Genomic DNA, 20,377 nt, shown 5'->3' with positions numbered 1-20,377 from the left:
GGTGAAGAGATTTAGATACATTTCACATCAGAACCAGAATCAGAATTAGAATCATCTTTATTGACAAGTATCATAGATTGCACGTACCAGAAATTTGTCATGGTTTGCTGGTGCTATAACAATATGAAAAACTATGAAAATAAAATAAAAAATAATGATAAAGACATTAACTATACAGTTTTTGGAGGGTATGTGAAGTGCAGCAGTGCAAATAATAATGTAAGTAAAGCAGTGCAATGATAATTTTCCAGAATAAATCCAAGATGCAACGTTGCAATCAAACCTACATATGAAGAAAATATGATCTCAGTAAATCTGACCATGACATAGTTTTTCAGACTGACTTGTTAACACAGACTGACTTGTGTTATTCAGAAACTTCTGACCTCCTGTGATTGTTATACACTATATTCTGTAGAGTTTACACAAAGTGAAGCATTAATAACATTGTGAGGCATAAAAAACTTTGTGCAGGCAGAAAGGTCTCAATAATGAGAGCAACAAGCCAGTCTGCTCCGATCTGACATGCCATCAGTACAGTAACAGGACAGTACAGATTCTTTTCATACCCATGGTGAGCAGAACTGTATCTTAGAGCACAAACATTAGAGCAAATAAACTATGACTTTAGACCACATTGGTTTTACTTTAGTATTGCCCATGATGAATATAACTATGCAGATTTGTTATTTGTTTAATAATATTAATTAATGTATAATTAAAAGTTAATTAAGCTATATCTTTGTTGATAAAGGAGAAGTTGTAATGTAGCATTTTTAACCTTGTTTTGTGTGTGGAATATATAGTTAAAAACTTCCCTCACGAACACATTAAGTGGTGGACCGCAAGTTTGTTTAGTCTCTGTCTTGCACTCAATCTGTACCGGAAACACGATTTGTACTGCACTGCATGTGTGAAAACCTGGAATTTGTTCTGCGCATGTGCAAAATCTCTGCCCCCTCCTGTCATCACCAATGTTTTTATGACCTCTAGTGATATGGATTCTTTTGCATTTTATATACAGCTTAAAGAATTCCTCTTTAAAGGAGAAATTCCTGATAATTCCATATATCAAAAAATAAAAGAAAAATACACACATATACACATCAGTATTACCCAAATAGGGTCTAATAAATGTATACTATTTAATTAAAAATTTTCATTTATTTAATTTGATTAAATCAATTTAATTTCTGCCTATTTAATCACTTACTCAATTTATTAAATATAATAAAAAGTGTACTGTATAGCATTTAGTTAATTTATTTTATTTTAATATATAATTTCTTATTTACACCAAGCAGGCATTTTATTTAAAATTATTAAAAAAAAAATGTAAACTGTTAATGTTAATAATAAACGATGTTAATAAAAAAACAAGCAATTTTATGTTTTTCATTTCTTCTCTCTAACTGTACCGAAATTGAACAAACCGTGATTTAAAAACCAAGGTACCATATGTACCAAACCCTGAATTTTGTGTACTCTTACACCCCTAATCATTATAGTAAATCAATCAATACATTTGTTTATATAAAATGTCTTCTCGGTATGCTCGAACTGAACCTCCTTTCAGCCCACTTAATACTGTTTTCCATCACTGTTTTACACTCATCTAGAAGAAGAAAAGTTTCCTTTTGGGGTCTGGATCCTCTCGAGGTTTCTTCCTCATGTCGTCTCAGGGAGGTTTTCTTCGACACTGTCGCCCCTGGCTTGCTCATTAAGGATCTAGATCTGCATTCAGACTTCTGCATAGCTGCTTTGTGACAATGCCTATTGTTAAAACCTTACGGAAATCAGATTTAATTAAATACCAGTGATTTGTATTGACTGTTTGTAACTATTTGCAGTTTACAGTTGTAAACAGTGAGACCGGCTAGAATAAGAATATACTGATCACAAAAAGCATACAACTTAACTTTCAAGCTCTAGCTACTTTTTTTTCCCAATGGCTCTCTGTCTGAACTCACAGTGATCCAGTGAACAGGCTAGACACTTAGATTGGCGAGCAAGGCAGAGAAATTCCAAGACACCAGAATGAGGTGACAGTGAGACGGCAGATCCCATTAAAGTACTGGAGAAGTTTGCTAACTACTATTTAGCCAGGCATCATTTCAGGCATACGAAGCATGGTGTGGGTGAGAGCTTTGATCACTTTTGTGCACGGTTTGTGACTCCTACTTTGAGACTGGGAGTATGCTGACCCAGATGACATGTTGATAAACTCCATAATTGCAGAAGTGTGGGAAAAGAAAGTACATGAAAGGTTAGATAAGAGTGAAGACCTGGCAGTTGAAATTTCTCAGCTGTATGAAATGAAAAAAATTAAAAATCAAAATAGCCAGAGTAACAGTGCAAAAGAGTCCGCTGTGTCTACGAGAACTAATCAGCCACAGTGTAAAAGGGTGAAAACCACAAATCAGGACACAAGCTTAGAACCTGTCTGAACTGCACGAATTCCTGCTAAAGACTCTTTATATTCTTACCAAATCACTGGATCGCTGGTTGCTTTAAACATGAAATAAAACACTTGGGAATCACTATAAATTTTCTAGATGATGAAATTATGGATTTAATGCGGCACAGACAGGTGACTTGGCAGCAATAGGTGAAAGAGATAAACGGACAGTGAAAGTCAAAACTCAGGATGTGCAATTCAGAGTAGACACATGTGCAAAGTGCAGCAGACGTATTGTGGACTGCCATGGTAAGTTGAAGTACTCAGTCAAAGCATCATGAGAATGTGCTCTAGGTCTAGTTATTAGTTTCCCCACAGCATGACACTAAAAAGACAAGATAGCCAGTGCTGGCAAGGTCTCATTAGTGCAAAATTTACCACTGAACTGGATGTCTTTTCTGAACTGGCACTGAAATGAAACTTTGCCAGGCAAGTGTGCAGTTCATCCTGTCTGTTGATGGATGGCACCACTCAAAAGTAAGACGATAGAGTAGAGAGTAGTATATGTAATGGAATTAAACCAACCTCCACAATTGGTTAGTTCTAATGGCCAGTGGATGTGTCAGAAACTGTTTAGACCCAAATAGCCTAAATAAAGACATAATTAGCTGGTGGTATTATCCCATGTGTGCCTCAGAAGATACTGTGTCCACCATGCCGGCTGCTGGGTTACTTAAATTTGATCCATATGAGACATTGTTGAATGTCAATACCTTTAATATGCCAGATGGGAGATTCAGTTTAATAGATGTTACCCTTCATGCCTCATAGATATACTTCAACAATCAACTTGGATTGCAGGATGAAAGGTTTTTGTTAGTGCTACATGGATTATGGATAGAGAATCCATAATACAACAGCATGTTGCAATTCACTGTTAAGTGATTTGGCAATACAAGTTTTCTATTTGTCAATTAGCAGTTCCAGATGTGGGCTCATTCGTAATAGCTGATAGTCTGAAAGTAGACATTTCAAAAGTCTGGGCATGCCATAGGGTACACATTCATCTACGACAGACTGTTTAGCAATGCAGAATTTGAAACACAGATTCACCAGCAGGTATATGACAAGCTACTCATGTCCTTCAAGTTACTCATGTGATCAAGTTCCTTGATCATGCAACTCTTAATGATGCCAGCAATGGTAGGTTTGGAACCATTCTTCTTCAAGATGACCAGTATATTGACATCTCAGATCATTTACAGTTACAGAATCTGTTAATTCTGACAGTCTGAGAATAGTTGCTTTATCATTTATGGCTTATATTGTAGTGGCCATGAGTTCTGGTGTCAAAGTAAGTGGCAGTATCGTAGTTGCCAAGTGGCCTTGCGCTGAACCTTTAGACTTGTTACCTGAGAAAGCGATACAACCACTAACTCTTCCAGAGCCCTTAATCAAGGTGTAACAAGACCAAGTGCCAGTCAGGCACAGCCTGATAGACAGTACACTATCAGATTGGTTGGATTATAAAACATCCAGTGAGAATGAATTTGAGCTGCATTCTTTTCTTCCAAGTTTGTTTTTTAGCTCATTGGCTTTTCAGTTGATTATAAAACCCCATCTGTTTCACATCTACAGAAAACTTTGGTTTAACACCAAAGAAAGAATGATGAAGACTGATAAAAGAAGAAGAAATGATCATTATTTGCAGCCGAACGCAGTCTCTAGTGTGTGTCCATTACTGGGTTAATGCAGGCATAATTTGTGCAACATTAACCATGCGCCGGGCAATTATTTGATTAGGGCACGCCAAGAGAGATGTGGGAGTAAATCTTCTACGGCTTGCCTCACACGCGTTGCTTATTACCTTGTCAATTTGTCATTTTGTCACACCTAACAGCGATTGATGTGAATCTGTTTTTGTCAAGTCATTAACAGGCTCATTCACTCGAGGTGCCGCCTCAGATAGGATCTAAACGAAAAATTATACGGGAACTGCCGTAAACAGAGAACAAATTAACTATCTGCGGCAAAAAAAAACCCAATTACATCATGCAATGGCTGCCCCTTAATGAACACTCCATCAGCCATGAACACCTAAGTGCTTTCAGGGAAAAAAAAAATCATTATCTCATTTTAATTTGCTGTGTAAATATTATGGACTATAAGAGGAATTAGTAGTGGTACTCCTAAATAAGTCAGACATTTTAAGGGCTTCTGAGTTGGTTAGGACAGCAAGTTAAGCAAAAGTTGCTAGACATAAAATATTTAAACTAATAGAATGATCATTTCTATTATGTCAATACGTCAGGGAGACAGAAGTATCAAACACAGATCACATTTTACATTCTTGATAGTTGCAATATTACTATAAGTGACTTTTCTCTAATTGCACAAGACTTAAATGCACTGTTTTTCATATTTCTTTGCAAGGAATAAAGAAGACCTTTATTAGTTAAGTCATGTGTTTTCTATTACAAAACTAAAGCCTAAGGGGGCAGTGTAAGAGGAGAGAGGAGAGCGGTTCACATGCACACTGCCATGGAGGAGTGTGTGCGAGTGTCTGTTTCTCGTCACCTTGTCAGGCACGTCTTCAGGCTGTCCCCAGACTGCACGGCTGCCCAACGCATGCCGCCATATACATCATATGTGGAGCTTAACGTCTATGTGGAATGCAAAAGAGGCCTTCACCTAAAAGGGCACGTCATGCATCGGATCCTTAGACTCTGTAATTGCATTCATATCTGCAGCATGGACTGTTCTTTTAGTAAGGGAGCCCATTACTAACTTTCTAAATACAATTACCTGAGGGATCATTTGCCTCCTCAATGTTCAGCTTTACCACAAGTGCTCAGACAGAGGAGGAAAACGTGTCTGAATGTATGACATCAGTGATGGTCTTATCTTTTAAGGGGATGTCGAGAGCATATGGTTATAATCAAGGCAATCCTAAGAGAGAGATGTAAAGACAGAGCTGATTATTAAGGCCTTATTCTCAGAGGACACTGGCAATTAGAGGCAAACGGATCAGATAGTCTGGGGTCCTGCCTGTGCGTCTCATTAGCGGGAAAACTGTTACAGTGCTCACCTTAACCACTTGAAAACAGCTTTATGGCAGCCTGAATAGCTTGCAGTATTAAAATACTAGATTTTTGCAATATTCCAGACATTTTTATTTAAAGCTGTCCTTTTCAAAAATTTATGTTGTAAAAAATTTAAGTTGTAAGAAGATGTTGTGAAAAACGTCAAATGCAATTTCACAATATCCGCTTACAGCATTACATTTTTGGAATAGGACAACATTAAAAAATAAGAAATATGATGTTCTGTTATTCTATTAGACTGCTAGGCTTTTTAAATAGACTGCGTTTTAGCGTCCAATAGTTCAAAGTAAGTATCAAAGTAAGACTGTAAGTCTTATTTGTCAAATTAGTGCCCTTTGAATTTCTATTTAAAAAAAATAAATCACACAAAGCAGTGCATATTAATTCCTTTAAGTGCAGGTTTAATATTCTGTTACTGTAATCATAAAAAAAAAAGGACATATAGTGTATGCATATGGATAAGAGTTTAACGGGTTCACATATGAATAATCACATGGAAATACACTTCACAATAATTTATTCATTCATTTATCTTCAGAAACCAAAAACTTAAACAACAGAAAATCATAAATGAAAATTCAAACAGAAGTCACAAAACAAACATGAACCCTACAAGAACACAATGAGAATAATGTTCTGTACTCCCAGCCAGTAACCTGAGCTCAGAATCGAACTGGCGATCAGGTTGTTTTCCTTTGATACTTCCTGACTAAACAGCGAGATACTTCAAGCCAGGTCGTGTCACAGATGCTCAAACACATTTTACGAGTGAGTTCAAACTAAGTTCAAGGGGCTGTATCTTCAAGTACACACTGGTACATTTGATTATCTTAGGGTTGTGGCATTTGTTGTTATGTTGAACATGGGTTTTTTTTTATTCCATGTAAGGCATTCTAACTTACCATACAGCTTAGCATCGTCAATGCACATGTGTGTGCAAGGGCCTACTGCTGCGAGACAGGAAGTGTATGTGGGTCAAGCTGTGCAGTAATGAGAAGACACACACACACACGTCTCATCTCATGACTGAGAAATGACCCCTATCTCACTCACTTTCTCCTTCTTTTTCTCACTTGCCCTTTCCCTCTTTTTCTCATCAGATCCTCCCTCTCTTGCAGAGGTGTTTATTTAATGGCACTGTGACTGAAGCTTTTCATAATTATGTTAAATACTGTCAGCCTTGATCAGACTCCACACCCAGCAATCACAGGTCCTCTTCTTACCCCTATCAGTGAGGGTCCATGCGTTCTCTCTCACACACACACACACACACACACACACACACACACTCGCTCACTAATGAGCACAGACTCAGAAGCGCTAATGAAGGCACTCAAATAACATGTTAACTGTGCACACACAAGTGCAGACACATTCACCATCTGACTAAGCCAAATGGCATTTAAAGTAACAATCCTCAGCCATCATATGTGCTGTGTGCAGATAAAAAAGCTCAGTCCCTTTAGGTTGCTCTCCAGAACTCTCTGCATGTGTGATATCTCTTTTTACTTCTCCTTTTTCTTTCTTTAATCCAATCCACTACAAGCTCCAATGAGAATGCTTATTTAATTTAATGCAAACACAATGACTCCTAATATTGCAGCAATCATTTAGATAAATAGTCAAAGTGACACAATTCTGTTTGTTTAGCACTACTAGTCGGTCCACCAAGACATGTTTGGAATCCAAAGCTTCTTCAGCTCTTCAGATTTGGACTGGGGCTATTAGGCTATATACAAACTTTCCTTTGGCTTCTACTATCACGGGTCGCCACAGCGGATCATCCGCATGTAGGATTTGGCACATGTTTTTACGCTGGATGCCCTTCCTAACGCAACCCTCCCCATTTATCCAAGCTTGGGACTGGCACTAGTGGCTGGGGTTGGGAGAGTGAGAGTGCCGAATCCTAACCACTAGACCACCAGGGAGGGAAATGCAAGATAGAAGCGAATCTGAAAAATCAGCAAGAACAAAATGATCAAATCATGTCAGCAAAGAACAGAATAAGACCTAAGTTGAATATCCTTAGCATCTTGTGGAAACCATGCTATGAAGAACGTCTCTAGGTTAGGTATGTAACCCTGGTGTGCTGAGGGAACATGAAGCTGCGACAACACTTTGGGAATGCCTCTATGTGACCAGGTTCTGAACTCAGGTGTAATCTGTCCAACAGAAGGGCGTGATGTCACCGGCGGGGTGATGTAGCCACCAGGAAGCTATAAAAGCACATGCGGTGATAACGGCTCTAGCTTCGGAGAGGGAAGGAAGCACTTGCATGGATTCAGGAAGTGTGGCACAGAGACCCAGTTGTTTCCTCAGGAAACCAGGGTTACATACGTAACCTAGAGGTGTTACCGCTCAGGAACTTGAGCTGCGTCAACAACACTTTGCGAACGAAAGTACAACACCACCAGACTGACAAACCCCTGCCTTGTGTGAAAGGGCACAGCTAGGTCGAAAAACTGAGGGGCCAAGAGTGGCACTATGGTCAAGGCTGTAAGACCTAATAGAGGGGTGGACCAACCCATAGTGTTGCAAATGTCCTGGAGAGGAACCCTAGAGAAAAAGGCCTCAGATGCCACTACACTTCTGGTTGAGTGAGCTCTGACCCTGAAAGAAGCGTGAAGACTAGATGACACATAAGAAGAGGAGATAGCATTCACAATCCACCTGCTTGTCCACAGGAAGACCCCTCTTATATGAACAGCAGTAGACAAACAGCTAATGCAACTTTCTCCACTGGGCAGATCTGTGGAGGTATGTGTCCAGTGTTTGCACACGCAAATAAGCTTCTCCTGGTCAGGGTCCAAAAGGGGGAAGCAAGTGGAACATGATATGGTGCATTAGCAGACATGTAAATCTGTAGAGTGGAGGGAGACAACCCTTTTGTGAACTGTTCTTGTAGGAATTCCAGCACTGAACCAACTGGGCAGTTAACGGGATTTAACTGATGGTTCTGACACCATATAATAAACAGCTGCCATTTCGTGGTATAGACCTCCTCGTGGAAGGAGCTCTGGACTGGAGAACAGTCATTTTAACCTCGGCTGAAAGATTAAAGGTCCTCAGGGGCCACAGCCCCCACAACTCTGGGTGCAGGTGAAATAGAGTACCTACTGCCTGAGAAAAGAGATCCCAACTGAGAGGAATCTCCCAGGGAGGGTGTTCAAAAAGGGCTACCAGGTCCACAAACCCTGGCAAGGGGCTACCAGAAGGAGACAGAATCTGTCCGGGGAAACTCTCTTCAGAACTCCCGAGAGCAGCAAAATAGGGGGAGGCATACAGGCATGGCCATACTGGACTTCGAACAACTTGGACTATGAGCGTCTCCACCCTTTCTCCAGACTCTACAACCTTAGTTTCCAAATGAAATACAAAACTGAAAAGAGGACTTTGGAGACTCTTAAGCCTAGGTAAGACACCTCTGATGTTGACTGTGGTTTAATATTGGCTTAACAAGAGGAATACGACAACTGTAGCTAAATTCCATGACACGTCTGTGTGTGGTGGCTCTTGATGCCTTGACCCCAGCCTCAGTCCATTCCTTGTGAAGGTCACCTAAATTCTTGAATCCATTTTGCTTGACAAGCCTCTCAAGGCTGCAGTTATCTTAGTTGGTTGTTTGTCTTTTTCTTCCACACTTTTTCCCTCCACTCAACTTTCTGTTAGCATGCTTGGATACAGCATTCTGTAAACAGCAGCTTCTTTGGCAATGAATGTTTGTGGCTTACCCTCCTTGTGAAGGGTGTCAAGCTCAGCAGTGTTCCCCATAATTGTGTAGCTTAGCAAACTTAACTGAGTTGCCATTTTGAAGGCTCAGGAAACCTTTGCAGGTGTTTTGAGTTGATTAGCTAATTGGCATGTCACCATATTCAAATTTTTTGAGATTTGGTGGGTTTTTGTTAAATGTGAGCGAAAACCATCACAACTTAACTTTCTTTTGACTTCTCCCATTAGGGGTCACCACAGCAGATCATGCGCATGTTTGATTTGGCACGTTTTTACACTGGATGCTCTTCCTAACACAACCCTCCCCATTTATCCGGGCTTGGGACTGGCACTAAGGCTTGTGCAACCTTAATGGCTGGGGTTGGTTCCCTGACCGGGGATCGAACCCGGGCCGCAGCGTTGTGCGTGCCGCATCCTAACCACTAGACCACCAGGGAACCTTTTATATATATATATATATATATAAATTTTAATGTAAAATTCCAGCTTTTCTTCCTTACAAAGTCTTTTGTTGTGTGATTCTGGATGTAGAATCACTGCTCACCAGCCCTGAGCCATTCAATTTACGTTTTAGTGTTAGAAATCTTTAGCATTTAGCAAACATCCTTATCAAAAGAGACCTTTAGAAATACTTTAGTCTCTATTAAAAAAAATACAAAAGAAATTCCTCATGCACAAATAGGTCAGGGGCTAAGAATACATTTGAGCTGTTAGAAAGGATTTAGTATAGGTAAGAAATAAGAAACAAGAGTACAAGGTCAGTCAAGGTCAGCTAAGTCTACATGAGAAATTGAATATCTCAACATGGATTGTGACACAAAGTACATGATAATTTTAGACGTGCAGTTTGCTCAACACAAATCTGGCAGCTGTGTGATTTCCTATCTTGTTTCTTAATTCACGTTTAAAACCACAATTGCAAACTTCAGCAACAAAAATCTTTTGGACAATACATGTTGAATAAGTATTAAAATTAATTTTTGGCTGAAGAATCCGTTTCATTAATTCTAACTTTCCACTAGCCTGTGTGAATGTGCACTCATGAATAATCTGAGTTTGTGTTCTTACCTTTTGGCAGCATCTTGAAGGGACATTTCCAGTTTTGTGTTAATTGACTTATTTAGACTTATATGTGTGTGTGTGTGTGTGTGTGTGTGTGTGTGTGTGTGTGTGTGTGTGTGTGTGTTTCTGGAAAAATACTTGTTTAGGAAATAATGTAGTTTCCCTTTCTAACCTTGTGCAAGCCCTTACATGTACCGAGCAGGCCTGCTTTACTTCTTCACTACACATATTTTCCATGGTGGTTGTTCATTTCCTGTCTTGAAATGAGTGTGAGGGGAAAATGTTTTTCATATTAGTCCATTAAGTCTTAGTGTCAAATCTTTTTAAATAAGATGAGCCCTTCCTAAGTGAGTGAACATAAATCTTAGGTTTCAGGGGATTTAATTTATTTAAAAAATAAAGAAAAAGAAAAGAAAGAAAAAAAGAAGCAAAGCAGTTCTCCTCTTCTGCTGACTCTCAGAATGTAAATCTACAAATAATCTGAAATTTTGTTCAAGATGACCTGGACTCAGTTACCCACTGATTCAAGATGTACAGAATTCAAAAATGCAATAAAATATAATAAATGGAGAGACGCACCCCTCTAGGAATGCTAGTTGTGCGTGCACAAAACTCTTTCTGCTTTTGCCTAGCTGTCTTCCATCATCATGTTAATCCCTAGAATTACCAGCAAAGCCTGCTTTTTGAAAATCAAAATCATTCCCTGTGCTGTAATCACGCTATGTAGGGAAAATGCACAAATGAACGTGGTTAAGCTTTGAGTAAATATTTGAGGCATGTTTTTGGCCATGCTATAATGAGGAGTGTCACAAGAGAAGACAGTTTCTAATGGACAGGGCTTTCTGCCAGGAGTGTAAAGTTTGTAGATTTTCTATAACAGTGCAGATAAAAGAAGACACCCTTCGTAACTTGGCTTTTGACTTTAAAATGATGTGGTAGAGGAAAGCCTTCATTCCAAACCAAAAACTGTTTTAAATCTAAGTAAAGAGCTGGCAGAGGAGTTAAAACAGAGGAATATCAGACACATACAGTATTCCAGCTTTTAGCCTGCCTTGTGCGATGACAATAAGCAGCCTTGCATAGATGTACATCTTACCCCAGAACTGAAGGGCCTTTTTTCATAGATTGAAAAAAACAACACTTTACACATGCATGTCCACACTCCTCAGTCAGTCTGAGATCTTCCAAAAATATGAAGAATTGTGTATGATCTGTATGATTCTGTATGAATCAATATGAAAATGCACTGCTATCTTGTTAGACCTTTTTGCACATTTGACATTAATATTTATGTCCCAACTTTTTTGGAACACTGGACAAATTGTGAATAAAAAAGGAATGCAATAATTACAAATCTCATAAACTTATATTTTATTCACAATTGAATATATATAACATCAAATGTTGAAAGTGAGACAAATTCATGCCAAATACTGGCTCATTTTTGATTTCATGAGAGCTACACATTCCAAAAAGGTTGGAAAAGTTAAATGTACATATAAGGAACAGCTGGAGGACCAATTTACAACTTATTAGGTCAAATTAGGGGAAAAATAGTGGAGCAATATCAGAAACGAGTTTCTCAGAGAAAAATTGCAAAGAGTTTGAAGTTATCATCATCTAAAGTGCATAATATCATCCAAAGATTCAGAGAATCTGGAACAATCTCTGTGCGTAAGGGTCAAGGCTGGAAAACCATATTGGATGCCTGTGATCTTTGGGCCCTTAGACGGCACTGCATCACATACAGCATCGACCCGAATGCTTCGGAACCTCTTCCCTGATGGCAGCAGGGTGAAGAATGTGTGTGAGGGGTGTGTGGGGTCGTCCACAATTCTGTTGGCTTTGCAGATGCAGCGTGTGGTGTAAATGTCCATGATGTCCATGGGGAGAGAGACTCCGATGATCTTCTCAGCTGTCCTCACTATCCTCTGCAGGGTCTTGCGACCCGAGACGGAGCAGTTCCCAAACCAGGCAGTGATGCAGCTGCTCAAGATGCTCTCAATGGTCCCTCTGTAAAATGTGGTCAGGATAGGGGGATGGAGATGGGCTTTCCTCAGCCTTCTCAGGAAGTAGAGACTCTGCTGGGCTTTTTTGGTGATGGAGCTGGTGTTGAGTGACTAGGTGAGGTTATCCGCCAGATGAACACCAAGGAATTTGGTGCTCTTGATGATCTCCACGATCCATCGATGACCAGTGGAGAATGGTTGCTCTGTGCTCTCCTGAAGTCAACAACCATCTCATTCGTTTTGTCGACGTTCAGAGACAGGTTGTTGGCTCCACACCAGGCTGTTAACCGTTGCACTGCCTCTCTGTATGCTGACTCATCGTTTTTGCTGATGAGACCCACCATGGTCGTGTCATCGGCGAACTTGATGATGTGATTTGATCTGTGCATTGCTAGACAGTCATAAGTCAGCAGAGTGAACAGCAGTGGACTGAGCACACAGCCCTGAGGTGCCCCAGTGCTCAGTGTGGTGGTGCTGGAGATGCTGTTTCCGATCCGGGCTGACTAAGGTCTCCCAGTCAGGAAGTCCAGGATCCAGTTAAAGAGGGAGGTGTTCAGGCCCAGTAGGCTCAGCTTCATAATCAGGTGCTGAGGGATGATCGTGTTGAATGCTGAGTTGAAGTCTATAAACAGCATTCGTACATAAGAGTCCATGTTGTCTAGGTGGGTGAGGGCCGGATGGAGGGTCGTGGAGATTGCATCATCCAGCAGTTTGGAAGATACTCGAACTACATGGGGTCCAGTGCGGGTGGAAGCTGGTCTTGATGTGCCTCATGACGAGCCTACTACTTTTATAACCATAATTCTGACCAATGAAAGGATGTGTATGGACAAAAACCAGTCTCACAGAATTTTGTGATATAGCCTCAGACTTTTGATCTATTGATTCGTGTTCATGGACACAAATTTTCCTCAGCAATTCGTGTCACTCAGCACGACTGCCTCTGTCACGCTCCATAGCAACAGAGGCAGAGAAATGATAAAGATAATCTTTTTCCCTAATTTTTTATCAGAGAATAAGGCTGATAAATCAATAAAAAAAACAAGAAAAAAACAATACATTGTCTGTGGTGTCCAGTGGAAGAAAGAAAACTTTGAGTGAGGCAAAAAAAAAATACTTCCTATTGAAATACATTACATAGAAATTTGTCCTAAGTGACACAAAAAAAGAGGGACATTTGTGGCTATGAGCACAAATCAATAGATTCTGTTTTGTGACTATATCACAAAATGCCATGAGACTAGGCTGGTATGGATGTTATATGTGTATAACAAGCCTAAAACCTTCAGATTGTATCTGTCTTAATATAGCATAAACCAGTACCTTAATTTAAAATCTGAGAGTGGCCAGTCTGTCAATAAAAGAAAAAGGTTTTGGAGTAACATTATTTAATGCAGTGTGCTTTCTTGATTCATTTACATTGATAGTCTTATGTTTGGTCTGTAGCAGTTTAATGTTTGAACCTTAATAAAAGCACAACCACTATATTTTTAAAAGTGCTTGACTAGGAGTTTTCTTTTTTGTTGTTTCTTTTTTACTATATCCTTTCAGTAGCAACCTAGTAAAAGATCAAATCCAGGCTAAGGGTCTTGCTCAAGGGCCCAGCAGTGGTTCTTTGGCAGGTCTGTGATTTGAACAAAACCTTAACTGCTCTGCTGCCACTGCCCACATCCAGGAAGTAATGATTTGTTTCTGGAAGCCAGTAAAGGTTTGTCTGTATGTGGGAGTGTGTCAGAGGAGTCACTGTCCCAAAAGCTGCAGTGTTTTCAAAGTAATGTACATGTGTGTCATAGTAGTTGTAATGCCCCTTTTTGTATCTTAATTGTTTTGTTTCATACTGATTCGGTGGCTGAAGTCTTGCCTCGCCAAGGTACACCATGTTCAGAGGTGAACACATGTTGTGTGTTACACAGAAACACAATAGCTAATTGCTAATTGCTATGGCTAATTGCTGTAAAGGCGGGGCAGCAGCTGGGGTTTGAGCCAATGGTAATAGAGTCATAAAAATGTCAACAAGGTCAACTCCACCAATTATTTCCCTTTTCACATATGTTACTGCTCTCTCTCTCTTTCTCTCTCTTTCTCACACTTACTCTCTCTCTTATTACCATCATTATGGCAAGCCCTCGGGGCCTTTCTCACATACAGCAAAATAGACTCATTTCAGCAGCTTGCGAAAACAATAGAATAACACTGGGAGAAAAAAAAACACAGTAAGCAAGTGGTGAGTGAAGCACAGCACAGCTGACGCACATTTCTACAGCGATCCATGGCTCCCATAATTAACTGTCAACCTTTCTCACTCTCTGAATGGGTAGCCTCCTAATACAGGGTTAGCAGTGAACTAACTGCACCAAGTCAGCCTGCAAACACCTTCTGACAGAACAAAATTTCCTGTGGATGTCAGGCGTGTTCCTCTGCTCCCATTGCACATAGTAGGAAAAGAGACAGTACTGCCTTCAAACACGCCATTTTGATCATATCTCAGACATCTTCAGAGCTCTGCCATGTAAGTCAATATGCAGTTTGTCAGAATTACATTACATACATTGGTGTCTTGAAGTGACTTAAATTAGCATGTCTTGTAACCACTACATTTCCCATTGAAATAGACGGCTGCACAAAAAAAATCACTTGGCAAATATGCAGTCTGTGTTTTCTTGACAGATAGCTGCATGTTTCGGCGATACAATCATAAAACCACCCAGCATGAACCTGTCAAGACTTCTTCCCCTTTTATATACAACTACAACACTGAAGGTTTTCTCTTTCAAAAGCTGAGATACAAATATAATAGCGATGTAACCCGAATGCCAACTATTATTCCCTATCGTTTTTTTTATTACAAATAAAAATACAGGTGCTAATAATAACTGCAATCATTTTCATTTTTGTTTTTTTTGTATTTGAGATTTGAGAGAGTGTAACAAAAAGGTTAAGGTAAGCATTAAGTTTTTATGTTCATTTGGCTATAGAAAGACCACATTAATTACAGCTATTTCAGCTTTTGTTTATTAATTTGTTTAATAACTGCCTGGTCAGGGTGATGGGTTTAAAATAAGTTACCAAAATATAAAACATCATAAAAATTATTAGCGTTTTATTATTGAGTATAATTAATTTAATATTATAATGGTACAAGCAAAGGTCAATTGTCCCACAAGGTCAATTATGAAATTGATGTGGCTGAAATTTATTTTATTTATTTATCTATATATATTAAATATATTTAGATTCAAACCTGAAATAAATGTGGCATTGTAATATATTTTGTGAGTAAGAAACAGCAAATACTCTGAAGTTTGACAAGATAAGCTAAAATCAATTTCCTGAACACGCTGAGGCCAAACCTTTGGTTCATATCCCACAGGACCTATCTTGGACCTGTCACATCAACACCCTTGTGAAGTAGGCCTGGCAGCTTCTTAGACGCCCAGGGGATTTTAAACTGCCCTCTTAGGTGCTGAAGATTTTCTACACCTGCACTATTGAGAGCATCCTGATGGGTTGCATCACTTCCTGGTTCGGGAACAGCATTATGCAGGACAAGCTAGCCCTCCAAAGGGTGGTGTGGTCAGCTGAACATACCATCCGCACCGAGCTCCCTGGCCTGCAGGACATCTACAGCAAGTGGTGCTGGACCAGGGCGTGAAGGATTGTGAAGGACCTTTGCCATCCAAACAATGGACTCCTTTCTCTGTTACGTTCAGGAAAGCGCTTTTGCACTTTGAAAGCAAACGAGAAGGAATGAGGAGGAGCAGCTTCCCGCTAGCCATTCAGTGTCTAAACCAGGAGACACCCAGCAACTAGCACCTGGACTTCTTTCTCCGTCTCACTTCCTTCACTGCACAACTAATATTTACAATTATTCAGTATTATTTGCATTACTTGCACTAGTGAAAAAACGTTAACTCTGGACCTAGGCACCCTAACTCTGGACTAGCAAAGCTTGACTTTTATACCGTTTCACTTTTACATTTTTTATACCAGCATATGGACACTTATATATATATATATATATATATATATATATATATATATATATATATATATATATATATATATATATATATATATATATATATATATATATATATATATATATATATATATATATATATATATATAATTTTTTTTCTAACCATTTCATACTTTATAGTCAGATTATCATTTTAATATACTTTCCTACTTTTTTTATTTATTATGTTACATTACTCTTTTTAATTTGTAATTTATTTATTTGTATTTCTTTTTCATGTTTGCAAGTTGGACAATATTAAAAAGCATTTCACTATATGTCATACTCTGGATGAATGTGTATGTGTTAAATAAAATTTTAACTGAATTGAAACCTAAAAGCCCAGCTTGGAATTGATAAATAAGTTGCCAGTCTGCCACTACAGCTTCCAAAACAGCCTGATCGAAGTGGACTTAAAATTCAATTAGCAGTAATGCTGTTAATGAGCGCATTAAAAGAAGAATAATGGTGAATTAGGCCAATCTGGGTTAGGGATAGCTTATGTGACAGCCATCTGGCCAAAACAGGAGGCAAAAAAATAAATAAATAAATAAATAAAACAGGATTGCACCACAGCCAAGGGAACCATCCAAATACATGTTTGGACCTCTGCCATTTGGCCTCATCTATCTTGTCTCTTAGAATGCAGTGTAGCTGTCAAAACGTCTCTAACATCTGGTAGAGCCCAAGAAAACTAACTACTGCTACACCTTAAAAGCGACATGTAGCTATTTTGTTTTGCAGCAGCCGACATTAACCTCCATCCATTGTCTTTAATCTGAGGCAGCAGAGCGAGTTGCTTTGGTTTAGTTTGTTCACACCACAAAAAAAGACTCTGGGGGTCAATACATTAGCAAACATTAGTGCACTTTCAATTTGCAAGGGAGGCATAAATTCACTTTAACTGCACTTGGCTCATGGCTCCACTGAAACAGCCCATTTTGTTAATTTGTTTCAATTTTCCAAGATGTAGCATAATGAATCAGGAATGTACAGAGTGTGATAGGCATCTGAACGCCAAGGACAAGGTCGATCAGGAGCAGCCTTGAGAGTCAGCACAGAGAACTTTTCATCTGGCCATTTTCACAGTGTGCAGTCTCAGATACACAAGTTTAACTCGAGTCAACAGATAAGAGCAGCCGCCTGATTTTTTAAGAATTACAATCTTAGCTTAATATTTGTATGTAAATTAAACTCATTAGTATGATTTTAAAGGACTATGATCACGCTCTATGACTTGAACTATATTATATATTTTTATGGTTTTTTTAAATCAATTTAATTGATGTAGATAACAACAGTTATCATGCATCACACTTTATAGAGCTGTGAGTCGAAATCAATTAATAAGCAAGCTAAAAATTCTAATAAATAAAGTTTTCTATGAAATAACCAATTCCCTTTTGGTTTATTCCAAATAATTGAGACAAACTAAAAAAAGTGTACAAATAGAATAAAAATTAAATTAAATGCTTAAACTCCCAGGACCCCTTAGCAAGTCCTGACTTATTTCTCACTTTTGCATATAACTGACTGAATACTTAATAATAATCTAAAATTCACGTGTATTTATAATTATTTATAATAAATATTATGGCATAAACTTTTGTCCTTCTAGTCTCAAATGATAAATGGCACCGTTCTATTTAACTGCAAGAATAACATTTGCTTTTAATTTACAAACCTGTTGAACAACAACGAACATAACATTAGAATCATCATGGCGACATTTATTATTATGGATGCAATTATGATCTTCTTGTATAAAGTTTATACTGCCTTGGATATGTCTCAATTATTACTCTCATTACTATGTTTAGTAGCCATAATAATTAGAAATGTGATTTGATTTTGCGATTGATATGTTTTCATCTGGGTTTGCGAGAGGAGGCTCAGACAGGCAAATGCAATTACACTAAGCTTATAGCTTTTAATGAATATTCATTAGTGATGTTCACACTTGATTTTCTTTTCATCCATTTCTCACTTCCAAAAGCTGTCTAAGCTATATGAGCTTTTATTAATGAAAACGATTTGACTCAGAAACAGAGAGGAAATTTAAGCCAAGTTCTATGTGGAAATATTGAGAAGTTTAATATATTTTGCAACATTATGTCAGTTGAAGAATATTAGAATGAACCTTCAACAGTAACAGGAAAAGAAAATGGAAAAAAAAAAATTCAAGCTGAATGGAATGTAAAGTCTTATTTAATTATGGTACATTAGTCTGAATTACACCAATAACACCGGTGGTTCAATTCTAGGAAAGAAATTAAGGTTAGAGGTATTGCTAAATATTCGATATTTCTTTCTTTCAACAGATGGGATTTCTTTAAATCCCATTTCAGAAGCTGAAGAAAGCCAGTCAGCCAACTAATATAAGATCTAATTAAGATTACAACTATAATTAATAGATTAATAATTAATTTGTTTTATTCAGTCAAGAAAATACAGACTGAATAATCATAATTATCATAATTATTATTATTATTATTATTATTATTAGTAGTAGTAGTAGTAGTAGTAGTAGTAGAAGAAGAAGTACTGTAGTAGTAGTATTGCTGTTGTTTCTGTCTATTAAACAATCAATAGATTTTGTCATTGTATTTTCTTGGCTTTAGTTTCTTGGGTAAAGTTTACTCATAGCATCAATCATTAATCGAATTACAATTATTTAAATGGTGATGGTCTTTAAAAAGCAAGATGATATTTAAGCACAGGCACATGACTTCCCCAAAGTCCCTAAATAGAAAATGTGATGTGTTTGCAGATTGAGTGCACTATACACACACTACAAGTGTCCTTGTACTGTGTATGTGTGTATGTGTATCTTTTATATCTTGGTGGGGTATCAATGTCCCACAATCCCATTAGAATAACAACCATTTCAAGACATGTGAGGACATTTAGTTGTTTTTTGTTTTGTTTTTTAACAAAAACTGCTTATACTAATAGAACAGCCACAGGGTTTCCTAAGTTACTTCAGTTGTTAAGGTTAGCATTAGATTTAGCATAATTAGCTGCACTAATAATTATATCAGAGGAAGGACCTTGCAAGGATAGTAAGAAAAATTTGTATGTGCATGTTATAATAATATGTACAGATCAACTGAATTAAAAGTCTTTTATTATCTAGTCCAGATTTTAAGCAAACTAGAGAGACATTTTTTCAAACTTCTATTTGACCACAACAATAAAAAACTTTCACCTAATTATTGATATGGCTTCTCCCCATGTTAATTACAACAACAACAAAAACTGTGCTGTTATTCAAACTTACCTGCGATCAGAACTTTGCAGGTATCTGCACAGCCATCGTTTGTCATGGCTCTGACACCTTCTTTAAAACCTACAAGTGCTTTTTAATGCTTTCACTTTACTATTTGCTGTCCTGCTGCCCGCCCCTCTCTTCTTGTGTGCTAGACGTTCTCATTGACACGGCTAGCACTGATCCAAAATGCAGTTCTTCAGACAACAGACATGCCAAGCATACATTCAGGGTTCTGTTGTCCTTAACTGACACAGGGCCCCAACTTTTCTAACATTTATGCTTCATTGTTTTTATTTTTCAGGAAATAAGCAAACAGGGATCCAATCAGATTGCTTCTTTTTTCTTCGCTGTGCCCATACAGGAAGTGAGTCTAGAAAAAATGGAGTCACCTTGTGTGCATGATGAGAAAAACATCTGCCTGCCCCAGCCAGTCTGCAGTCATCCACAGGATGGGGCTTGGCAGGTTTCCTAGCTGGTTATAGCAGAACCACAAAATAATGGCAGTAAATTGTTTCACATTTATTCAATAAATAATATAGTTTTTTTTTATTATATTGCTCACACTATTAGATAGTGTAATAGCATTATTTAATTCCCCAGTTATTATTGTCTTCCTTTTTGATTAAGTTAAAACTATATTAACCTTAACAAATAAAAAAAATCCCTGGGGGTAAAAAGATATATTATAAATTAAGTTAGTAGTTAGTTACACCTGAAATCTAAGAGGTTTTAATGAGCTGATATAATTTCACATGTTTAGTTTACCACAGTGTATAGACTCTCTTT

General features: G+C 38.1%; 1 protein-coding gene and 1 non-coding gene across 4 annotated transcripts in view; both read right to left on the bottom strand.

The window, feature by feature from the left end:
• Nucleotides 1-19,864, bottom strand: part of LOC124390770 — a 134,863-nt gene extending 114,999 nt beyond the window's left edge. For 2 of the 3 annotated variants that reach the window (XM_046856770.1, XM_046856786.1), the window contains exon 1: nucleotides 19,601-19,864. In XM_046856770.1, coding sequence (XP_046712726.1) covers nucleotides 19,601-19,646 — 46 coding nt within the window. In that variant the 5' untranslated portion in view covers nucleotides 19,647-19,864. Of the gene's footprint in view, nucleotides 1-10,299; nucleotides 11,327-19,600 lie in introns of those variants that run through there. The other variant, XM_046856777.1, reaches the window with a different exon arrangement.
• Nucleotides 9,597-9,668, bottom strand: trnav-cac. The gene has a single exon. It is a non-coding gene; the product is annotated as a tRNA-Val (tRNA).
• Nucleotides 19,865-20,377: the final 513 nt, after the last annotated feature.

The sequence above is a fragment of the Silurus meridionalis genome, chromosome 1, assembly GCF_014805685.1.
Source record: "Silurus meridionalis isolate SWU-2019-XX chromosome 1, ASM1480568v1, whole genome shotgun sequence".
Lineage (NCBI taxonomy): Eukaryota > Metazoa > Chordata > Actinopteri > Siluriformes > Siluridae > Silurus > Silurus meridionalis.
The sequence above is the reverse complement of the archived record's forward strand: the minus strand, read 5'-3'. Positions and strand labels throughout refer to the sequence as shown.